Source organism: Nothobranchius furzeri, chromosome 1, assembly GCF_043380555.1.
Source record: "Nothobranchius furzeri strain GRZ-AD chromosome 1, NfurGRZ-RIMD1, whole genome shotgun sequence".
Taxonomy (NCBI): domain Eukaryota; kingdom Metazoa; phylum Chordata; class Actinopteri; order Cyprinodontiformes; family Nothobranchiidae; genus Nothobranchius; species Nothobranchius furzeri.
The window spans coordinates 108,944,043-108,955,623 of NC_091741.1; the positions used below are offsets into that span (position 1 = coordinate 108,944,043).

The following is an 11,581-nucleotide window of genomic DNA, read 5'->3' on the forward strand; positions in this document are numbered from 1 at the left end:
AATACCATCTGTTTTTGTAGGATGTCTGTGAGCCCTTCTAACCTTCAGCTGGTTGTAGTCTACAGGACCATCTACAACTTGTAGATGGTCCTGCAGCCTTTAGCTGGTTGGGTCTGGGTTTATCCATGCAGGACTGTGGAGTTCTCACCCACTGGTGTTGAATTCCATCTCATAGAGTTGACCAATACTCATTTGTCTCTCTGAGACCAAAGGAAACAGGTCAGGATGTTCACAGAATCAACCAATGACCCACAGACGAGTATGGGTTCACCCGGTCAGGTGGAAGGCACCAGGAGCTAGAACCTGCTGGAATTCCAGTGTGCACCAAGTAACAAGTTATAAATCACCATGGACCAAGAGGACCAAAAATAGGCTCAAGTGGGCCTTGCAGCTGTCTGCACAGTCAAGACAAACACCTTTTGGATAAATGTTTATGGTCAGGTCAGGTGGAGGTTATGATGAGCCCACCGAGCATTTATCCTGTGTACCACTAGAGGGAGCTCCTGTACCAGTTTGAGGATGATCTAGGTCTTTTCTGTGGGAACCACCATTTTCGTCCACATCAGTTCATTAGCTTGTTTAGTAAAATTATTCTTATTCAACCACATTTCAATATCCAACACCTGCTTTTCCACCAATGTTTATTTTTACTCGAGTAAAGTTAAGTTTTTATTCTTTCCTTTTTTATCAGGACAGAACCAACTCATTTATTGTTGAAAACCATTAGAACCAGTCTGAACTGCAGCTCGGCACAGAAGGGTTAGCAGCTGCTAACTGGTTCTTCTGCACCGAGGCTGATGTCATTTTAGATGGGCCGGTCTAAGGGACATTAGGTGCTCCATACATGTACTGATGTAAACATACTGAGTGTGTTTCTCCATTGTCACGGTAATGTTTGGGCCAATCAGCTACAGGTAAATAAAAGCAGGCCCATCCAGTAAGGCGACACCCAGACCAACACAACATTTGCCTTGTTTTTTAATAGTTTCTTCAAACTTTAACTCGTGTTGTTAACAGAGAGAGACAGCTTCACACCAGCGCCCTCCTTCAGCAGGTGATGGGACTGTGAACACGACCGACTGTCCTGGAGCTTCAGGGACTTAAAGGATGTCCTCACAGTTGGACAAGCTGAGGAATGTTCACATTCAGAAGTATGTTACAACACCATGTGTGTTGGTGGATCAGCTAGCCCATGTTCTGGCGGTTCCCGTAACCTCGGCGGTGAGAATCCTTCCAATCATCCCAATTTCTGGCTTTTAGAAGAGACTCCTCGTCGTCGTTTTCACTCTTTTTCTCCTCTTCCTCCTTGTCCCTCTCCTCTGCGTCAGGGCTGTCCTTCGCGGCAGCCCTCCGGGGTAGACCCATGTCAGGAAGAACTCCATGCTTGGCGTGCTGCTCATACCAGTCGTTCACCGTCATGGTGGGAAGGCTCGGGTAACCAGCTCCAAACACCTGAGCCTGTTGGCAGAGCAGAGCAGAATCACCACCTGAACTAGGATAGAAAGGATAGGCTAGAGTGGCTAACGCTAGCTCCCTCCCTCTCTCAGACGTAGGACTCTCATGAGGACTCGTCCTACCCTGTCCACGTAGGACGGGTCCTTCCTCGACCTCAAAGACTGGAAGTGTGAATTTGGATGGTCTAGCCTTCATTTATAATCCTGTCCCTAAATCAGCATACATCTTGTCACCTAGCAACCATGACTAAGGAAGTTAAAACGTAGCAGCATTACAAGACTCGTCATTCAAGCTTGTTAAAAAGTATTTTTCCTCATTATTCTGGACAAAAATATATTTAAGGACTGAGTTCAGCACATCTGCAGTGGTCTATGGTATGAATGAATGTGTTCCCTGGTGCTCCTGTTTCAGGAGCTAGAAGTGGGCCAGAGGAGTGGCAGGCAGAACACGGCAGGTTTGGACTCTTTATTTCCTGATATTTTGACATCTCCTCTCTGATTGGCTAACAGCAACACGACTCTACCACTGACTCTGTTTGCTCTGCAATGCTGATGTTTTATCTCCACAAATAACACAGGCCTGGAGGAGTTCTGCTGTGTGGTGGAGTTGCTAATGCTAATGGTTCGCTTCTGTTAGCCGAGACGTTCTCTGCTGTTTCCTGGACGCTAAACCAACAACAGCGTTCCCCATCGTGAGTCGAGATGGGTGAGTCCATGAATGTTAAGGGATGTAGATCTGTCAGGATTTTCTAATCTAGAGTTTCATCGTCTATTTTCTATCAGAGGCTAATGCAGGAGATAGGTGTAGGAGACTATCTTCATGTTCAGCCTGCATTAAACACTCAGAGTGACTGATTGTTTTCAAAAATTGTAAGAAATGGTTTCTTAGTGAACTTGGTCTTTGCAAATTACAAAAGTCTAACAACACAACTGCATTCAGTAGTTTACCTTTCCACTGCCAGATATTAGTAGACCATAGGGAGGCGGTGGCAGAGGAGGCCTCACACACTCAGACTCACCTGTACAGAGTCCTTGGTGAGGATGAAGGGCTTCATGGGACGTCTGGATGGCTGACTGGGAGGACTCTGCTTCAGAAGATCAGTGTTTCTGAGTATCTCCAACTCCTGGTCCATGCTCTCCATTTCCTCCAGACACAGAGTGACCCATCGCCGGATGTTTAGAAGATAGAAATCTCTGCTGACTTCATCATCGGCCTGTCCACTGTCCACAACCCTCCGTACTTCTGACAACTTGGCCTCCAGCTCTTTCCTCTGTCGATACCGCTCAATTTTAGATTGTCTCCTGGCTGCCATAGAAACCAGATCTGATGGGCCTGCAGGAACTGGCTGAGACACAAACAGAAATCGCACGCTGGTTTAAACAGATCCACAGTGACTGCTGTCCTAGAGCAGTGGTACCCAACCTGGGCTCCATCAGCTCAAAGAGGGTCCTCACAAGATTACCTAAAACTATCAATATAGTCGTAAGCGGCAGCCATAGTCTCAGCAAATAAGAGACAGAAATCTAATCAGTAAGAACAGATGTAGAAGGACACTGGGTAGTGTGTGTAATGAATACAGATGAGTGGTTTTAATTCATAACCGTCATAAAATGAACAAAAACAAATATCTCCTCTGTCAAATCACAAACCTTAATGATACATTTGAAAATAAACACTTTATAGGCCATTTTTAGCGGGAGGTGACTACCTTAGCTCCAGATGAATGGTTAGATAGACGGCCAAGTAGATATAATTATTAAACCAAGTAATAGGAGGGTCATGACACAGGACAGATTAGTAGATGTATGGAGGCTACACAACAAGGACAGAAGATATTTCACGTGGAGGAAACTTCTTCTAGAGTTGATCGTTGGATTCGATGCGGTGCAATAGCAGAATATGACCGTAACTCTCTAATATCTAGTAGCCCGCTAACAGATCATTGTGTAATACATTTTTAAATGATCATTTTTATATTATCTTTGAACTAAGAAAAACTCAACAGAATATTAGAAATTGTCTCCAATAGTCCTTCGCTTTAACGTGGTTCACCCTTCGCAACTTTTTTCCCCTCAATAAATAAAAGGCGACAACAAAAATTGACATCAACAACAATCCAATCAGAAAATGATAAAGACCGGCGAACGGAAAAAAGAACCAATCAGCATTTGGGAGAGGTGGGGCTACATGAGAAAAGAACCAGTCAGGGTCCGGATCCGGCCGTTGTTTGAAGAAGTTAGCTGTGCCGGTAATACTTGAACAATTTGTGTCTACGAGAAAATTGTCCTTGCTGGGAAGGAAATCATTATCTCCTGGTTTCAAAAGTTACAGGGGCAGGAGAGGAGGAATGTCGGTGTTGTGCCAAAGTTGTTACCCCCGTCAAAAATTGTTTCCCCATTCATTATGTAGAACTCTAGAACTATACTGTAGTACCTCATATGTGCTTGAACCGTTTTGATCCAGTTGAGCTTTCAGAGTTATCAAAACTATTAGCTTCATCTAAACCTTCAACTTGCACTTTGGATCCAATCTCAACCAAATTATTTAAAGAAGCATTTCCTTTGATTATATCTAGACTGGGGCAGTAACCAATCTATCCTTAGTAAATGGATATGTACCACAGGATTTTAAGGTTGCTGTAATTAGGGCTGCACCGATGGACCGGCATTTGATCCCAATCGGCCGATAGCGCCCCTATCTGTTTTGATCGGAGTTTTCAAAATAGATCAAAGCAGACCGATCAGGTAGGGTTGTCACGGTAACCGGTGTAGCGGTAAACCCCGGTAAAAAAAAAGAGTTGACAATAATAATAACCGTCTTGTTTTTAAAAAAAAAACTATATTATCTCGGTGGTTTACCGTGGCTGCGGTGTAGGCGCGGTGACCCTTACCAGCCACCGTATCATCTGCTGAAGTTGCCGGCGGCAAATGCGCGCTTTGTTGTTTACAACCAAAACTTTCTTGAAGCTAAAGCTGAAATAATGGTCAAAGGAGGAGACGGCAGCGCTCAGGAGGACATTTTTTTATCCCTCAAAGAAGACAAAGTCGGAAGTACGGGCATCTTTTGGACATTTGAAGAATGCCGAGGGAGTTTATAGAAGACGGCTGTCCTGTTTACAACACGTGCAGAAAAAGTGTCTGTGAAAGGCAGCAACGCTTCAAATCTCATGACACATCTGCGTGACCATCACCCACAACTCTACAGTCAACGCAAGGCAAGTTAACGTTAGCGTTTTAGCTAAAATGCGTGATCCGAGGATTTGGGTTGAGGGAGAATGCAACGAGTCGCTATATAAAGCAGCCGCAGCGCCGCTACCTGCATATAAACCGTGTCACGGACACCGCCATGTTGAAATGACGCTATGCATTACGGGGCTCCCAGGGGCAGATAAGAGTTGGTCTCTCTCCGAGAATAATTATGAATTTAACAATGATTACTGCCTGATGACATTTTCCCACATCTGCAAAGCTCACTGGAAGAACACAAACCGAGGACAATATTTTCCTGATACAGGGTTTATTACTCAAGTAAGGGTAAAAAAAGTATCTGATTAGAAGGCTACTTGAGTACTGAGTATCATCTGATCTAATATTTTTAAAATGATGACATCAAACAGACATAAAATAAGAAGTTATGGGCAAATATTGGTATTTTAAAGACTAAAGGGAAAATGTAAACAAATAAACAACATAATTACAAAATAACACATTTTAGGCAAAATTTAGACACAAACTGAGGACAATATTTCCTGACATACATGGTTTATTTAATTGTGTGAAAATGTAGCACGTTAAAAAAAAAATACCGCGATAATACCGAAAACCGTGGTAGTTTTGGTCACAACAGTGAGGTTAAATTTTCACACCGTGACAACCTTAATACAGACCATTTTAGATTAGGTTACATTTCCTTTATTCCCAGATTATGTAGTTTGTAGCACTCATTATAATGTTGCGGAAAATTTCTGGCCAATCCACGTGATCAGTATTGGTGATCGGTATCGGTGATCAGCATTCTTTGATATCGGTATCGGTGATCGACAGCAAAAAACCTGATTGGTGCATCCCTAGCTGTAATCAAACCTTCACTTAAGAAGCCTTCTCTGGATCCAGATGACCCAATGAATTATAGACCAATACCTAACCTTCCATTTTTATCCAAAGTCCTGGGTTCCTTATATAGGAAACATTATTTCTGATTGGCTTAATGAACTGACATGAATTGGAATGTTTATTATGTGAAGTGCCTTGAGACGACTCTTGTCGTGATTTGGCGCTATATAAATAAAATTGAATTGAATTATAGATTGGGGGGCACACATTTTGGCAGCTGGTGCCACACAGCCTGATAAAATCTGTATCCCTCCTTAACTTTTTAAGAAACCCTCTGCAACATTACTGTAGTTATTGGTTATACTGTGATTGATTTTGCAAATAAACTATTTCGTGATAGCAACGCCAACAAAAACAATGTGTAAACCGAGTGTAAATTCACCGGAGAGCGATGTGTTTCCATGATCACGTCTGGTTTTACAGTATTATAGTATCAAAGTATTTTTCTATACAAAGTATTCCCAGCAGATTATTCCACGTGGCACATTACAATGTCACGAAACTAATGGGGAAACAAATTTTGACGGGGGTAACTACTTTGGCACAACACCGGAACCGAAACGAACAAACGGAGCGACGCATCTGTTTGTGTTGTTTTCGCGGTGCTGCTATGGCCGTAGAATCATCGGCGTTCGGTGTTCCAGCTGTGTTTTTGTGGGGACAATGTAATATTCTCTGGTAGCAACAAGATGATCCCGGAGTAGGGCTGGGTAATAAATCGAAAAATTATCGCTATCGAAATTTCTGACCCTAATCAGTTTTCCCATGGCAATTAATTTGATAATAAAAAAATGAAAAGATGTGTGTGGGTTGGCAACGTTCAAGTCCCTTTAAGAAGCTGTACCACCTTGAGTCACGTAAAAATGTGACTCAATGTAATACACGTGACAGCCCCATCAAGTGGACTAGTTCGTTTCTGTGCGTACCCGTAGGTATCGTCCATTTATCGTTATTGAGGTGAAAACCTCAACATATCGTGATATTAATTTTAGGTCATATCGCCCAGCCCTATCCCGGAGAGTAGGTTATTTATTGGACGTTGTTTGGTGACGTTGTCACCAGAGAGCAACTAGCCAACCGTGGAAGCTCTGCTTACACTTCCCTGTAAGAATGGAGCACTGGCTCCCCCTAGAGGCTTTATGTAGTAGTTTCCTACCTCAACTACTGCACCCCCCACCCCCCTTTCAGAAAAAGCAAGTTGAAAAATAACATCAGTCCCTTAAGCTAGAAACCACACACACACACACACACACACACACACACACAAATTCCATTAGCAGACCTGATGTAATTTACAGCAAGAACCAAACAAGACTCACTAGGGAATTTGGGTGGACCACCTCATCCCCGCGAGCTTCCAGGGTGCATTCTTGCCCTATTTCTGTGGAGCTCACAACTAACTAAGAACAGTCACTCAAACAGGCAGGAGGCCTCATGCTCCGCTGCGATCTCCTCACTTCAGGTTGTTCCCCTGCCGGCACTACCTCTGCTACCTCAGGCAGCGATGCTGTTGCCACTGGATTGTCCAAGTCTGTGGGGCCTGCAGATTCAGTTGCTGCTGGGATGTTTTTTTCCAGGACAGGTGACATTACCAGAACCTGTTCTGCTGTTGTTTCTGACATGGACGGCCCATGACGTACCTGATCGGTGTGTCTTCTCACCACATGACCATTAAAAACTCCTGAAAACAATCCTTACCTTTTGCGGAATGTGCATGCTGTTTTTAACAGCACACCGAGATTGTTTAAACAAGACAGAAAAGTGTGAAAATGTTAATGCCTGTCTGAGAAAAATGCATAAGGTGTGCAGTGAGGAGTTTTACAGCCTTAAAACGTAACTGTAAAAGATAATGCTGGCTAATTCGTGGATTTCAGTTTTTGCTGGTTTTTTTTTTTAGAATGTAATCACCGTGACTACTGTAAAGAAAAAGTTACTTGACATTAAAAATTATATTATCCATCTGTTGATTCGATAATGCGCAAACACTTGTTTTTATACGTATGGTTAAATCGGATCAGCGCCATAAATGTATCCTATGTTGTGTTTGCAACCTGACCTCCCTCTAACATTTAAACTGGTAAATGTTTTCCTTGCTGCTCCGAAAGATAAACTCTTTGATAAAATACATAATCAGTCTAGTTATCAAGCAGAGACGTGAGGAACTATTGCAGACTACTACCTGCTAGTCGACCAGCGACAGCCTGTTTTCCTTAAAGAGCAAATCACCCCCCTAGCAGCATCGGCTCTACTCCGCCTAGACTGGATGGTGGGGAGTGTTCACAACCACGTAGCTTTGATTTTTTCTGCGTGCAAACAGTCATTTGTTTTTTTCAGCCCTCTTCCCAAGGCAGTCTGCTTCGGGCTGAACTGGTCCGACACACACCGCCGACTGATTGAGCAGGGTCCAGCCAGCTGCGGGGCGTTTCTGCTTGGGCTACAGAAACGCCTCAACATACGTTATTTTCCCTGCTACATTTGTCAAAATAAAAGTCTACACTAATTGATTGTGTCTTACCGCCACAGCAAAATAAAAGCTGCCACACCTTGCTGAGTTTTGTAAAGATAGTGTAATGACTCCAACTTGTTCTTTCCGTTTCGGATCTTTAGTCTGGGTTACTGTTGGCCGCAGCCCACGCCTTAACCTCCAGAAACAACGTTAACAATCTCCATTCAGACCAGCTCGTTTTCTCTTTCTAAACAACCAAATGGGAACTCTCCACACAACCAGCCAAGAAAACCCCCTTCAACATAAAAGTCCAACCATAACTAATTGTAACACGTTACACTATTGTAAAACAATGGAAAACGTGAAAAATATAGCCTATATTTGCACACCTATAATACCCATATTTGTAGTTTGAAATTAATTTAATTATCGTGAAACGTTAAAATTTGACTATATTTTGAAAAGCCACTGGCTCCTTCCTGTCTAGCTGTGGTGCTTCGGGTGCACTTCTCATGAGAGACAGTCCAGTAGAGGAGTAAAGTCTGTGTTCTGCCGTATTGAGTCATTTCGAGTTAATTCCTTGTCTCCCATTTCGAGTTGAATATTTATACAAACTAGGGTTGTCACGGTATGAAAATTTAACCTCACGGTTATTGTGACCAAAATTATCACGGTTTTCGGTATTATCGCGGTATTTTTTAAACGGTGTTGCATATGTTCAGAAAGCATTGATAGTCCTGTTCTACACAAACTGAAATAGTTCTGAAAAGGTTTAACAGTGTTTATTAAACCTAAAATAACACAAAGCCTTAGCAAAAGTGCAACTTTTCACAAGTAAAGGAACAAATATCTTCTTTTTCTGGAACATGTTACAGTAGTCAGTGCAGGTTTAAATTATACAAATCCAAACATTCAAAACATAAACAATATGTAAACAAATCAAAGAAACACCACTTGTCTTCTCATATACTTGTTTTCTTCATTATCAAAATGAAAATCTAAAACTCCAGTCCACACTTGACTTGACCACTGTACAAGTCAACCTTAAAAAATATGTATTTAAAATAAATAGCCACTTTAAACAAATTACTAAAATAACTACTACACTATGTAATCAAATCCAAATGTTCAAGTATAAATGGCATTGAATAAGTAAACAAATCAATGACAAGGAACTAATTGTATATTTCTCTTCATCATCAACAAATAAGATGCTTCATCCAGCAACAGGGTGTCCGTGACACGGTTTAAATGCTGGCAGAGGACGCTGCGGCTGCAGTATATAGTGACTCGTTGCATTCTCCCTCAACCAAAAGTCCTCGCGTCATGCATTTAAGCTAAAATGCTAATGTTGACTTACCTTGCACTGGCTGTAGAGACGTGGGTGATGGCCACGCAGATGTGCCGTTAGATTCGAAGTGTTGCTGCCTTTTGCAGACACTTGTTTCCTGCACGTTCTGCAAACGGGATAGCCGTCTTCTATTAACTGTCCCTCAGCATTTTTCAGAAATCCAAAATATGCCCATACTTCCGATTTAGTCTTCTTTGAGGGCTGATGGATGTCCTGGGCGCTGCCGTCTCCTCCTTCGGCCATTATTTCAGCTTCAAAGTTTTGGTGCCGTTGCAAACTAAAAAGTGCGTGTGCGCGCCGCGGGAACTTCAGCTGAAGCGACGGTGGCTGGTAAGGGTCACCGCGCCGAAACCGCGGCCACGGTAAACCCACCGAGATAATTTAGTTTTTTAAAAACTGGACGGTTATTTTTATTGTCAACTTTTTTACCGGGGTTTACCGCTATACCGGTTACCGTGACAACCCTAATACAAACTGTGAGTAAAGCAGGAGGCGGGACTTAGACGCAGGTTCGGGTAGCGTGGAGCGCACTCACTTCAAAACAGCAATAGAAAATGAAAGGGCAGGGTGAGCAGAATAATCAATAACTGTGTTAACAAAGATGGAGAACAGATAGATGAGCAGAGAAAATATCTTATTTTGAAACATTGGAGGTGAAGTAACATTTCAGGGGCAAATAAGAAGGGGGCGTTCCCATTTTGGAGGGGGCGTTACCGTGTACAAACCAAAACGCCCCTTTTAGCGGCTGGCCGGATGATATTGAACGGACTGGCCAGCTCAAATTCATGCCTACCACCAGGGGGAGCCGCTGATTGGAAAATTCCTCAAACATATTTTATCCTATATGAAGGGGATTTGTCAGTGTGGATATCGGAGGTGTGGCGTGAGAGCGTGTGTAGAGGGTCAGACTGCTGTGAAACCAGGGGATCTCTAAGTCAGTGGAAGCCTGAATCTGCGGTCTACGGGTCTGCAGCGCAGCCTTCTCAGCTGACACGGGGGTGACTGGGGTGACTTGCTCTTTAGTGACTGAACCCTGAATCGGCTCATCCTAGCAGACAGGAAAACATCAAGAGTAAGCCTGCTGAAATCAGAGAGGGGTTTAGCACAAGCAACTTAATAAACACGTTTTGCATCAACTATAAAAATATAATTAAAAAAGAAAAAAACATATGATAGGTGGATGAACCTAAACTGGGATGGTTCTGTTCGATCCGTTGCGTTCCATTTTAACTGCATCGCGAAACTCCAGTTAGACCCAACAGAACCACGTTTCGGGCTGCACAGCGGCACCGTGGTTAGAGCTGTTGTCTTGCAGCAAGGCGGTCCTGGGTTCGCTAACAGGTCTGGGATCTTTCTGCATGGAGTTAGCATGTTCTCCCTGTGCATGCGTGGGTTCTCTACGGGTACTCCGGCTTCCTCCCGCAGTCCAAAAACATGACTGTTAGGTTGACTAGTCTGTCTAAATTGCCCTTAGGTGTGGGTGTGGGTGGGTGTGTGTGTGTGCACCAGCCCCTCCGCGACCCTACATGGACAAGCGGGTTCAGACAATGGATGGATGGAGAACCACGTTTCCACTCACCGTGGCGTTAGAGGACCCGGGGGCCGACACTTCTTCCGGACTGGAAGAGGACTTATGAGGCATCTCGAACTGGGATACGTTGTAATCACGGCACCTCTGGAGGAAGTCCATGTAGTACACCCGGGCAGCCTGGACTGCCTCTAGCCGTTTCTCCCGGCTGGTCCTCTTCATGTGGAGGGCTCCTAACAAGGCGGGAAGCAGCAGGTACTTCAGGTCTGCCGTAGCGACCTCCTCCAAGTCCTCATTCCGGCTGAACAGGGCTAGCTGAGCGACCATCCTGGACGCGTCCTCCAGCATCCGAATCCCGCTTCTTACGCTTTCTTGGACGCTGGTGGAGGCGACGGGCTCGTTGGTTCTGTCCACCTCCTCAAATATTTTCCAACCGCTCTCCAGTAAGTCCGACAGCTTCAGAACATCCAAGTCTACTGGTGGCCCCGAGCCTGGACGGGCATCGCTGTCCGCCATCTTGTTCGTGTTTACTTCTGCTGCTGCGTCACCGCCTCCGTTCTTCTTCTTCTTCTTTTTTTTTTAAGGTGGATCCAGTTTTTAAATTGTAATTTTGTGCACTTTTGCCCCCTGTAGTATGGTTGAAATATTAATTTAATCTTTATTCAAAATTCTGTTTTATACAATAATAA

The 11,581-nt window shown here is 43.7% G+C and overlaps 1 protein-coding gene across 1 annotated transcript; it reads right to left on the minus strand.

Annotated features, from left to right (window-relative positions):
- Positions 1 to 960: 960 nt before the first annotated feature.
- igbp1 (immunoglobulin (CD79A) binding protein 1) lies at positions 961 to 11,488 on the minus strand. The gene is made up of 3 exons (XM_015964161.3): positions 10,944 to 11,488; positions 2,474 to 2,800; positions 961 to 1,458 (listed from the first exon to the last, which is right to left on the minus strand). The coding sequence occupies exons 1-3, from the start codon at positions 11,406 to 11,408 to the stop codon at positions 1,186 to 1,188; spliced, it is 1,065 nt and encodes a 354-aa protein (XP_015819647.3). The 5' UTR covers positions 11,409 to 11,488; the 3' UTR covers positions 961 to 1,185.
- Positions 11,489 to 11,581: the final 93 nt, after the last annotated feature.

Coding starts and splice junctions, on each gene's coding strand:
- igbp1 (XM_015964161.3), bottom strand. CDS start 11,408: ATGGCGGACAGCGATGCCCGTCCAGGCTCGGGGCCACCAGTAGACTTG. Junction 2,801..10,943: donor CCGGGTCCTCTAACGCCACG/GTGAGTGGAAAC, acceptor TTTGTGTCTCAG/CCAGTTCCTGCAGGCCCATC. Junction 1,459..2,473: donor TCACCAAGGACTCTGTACAG/GTGAGTCTGAGT, acceptor CTCTGCCAACAG/GCTCAGGTGTTTGGAGCTGG.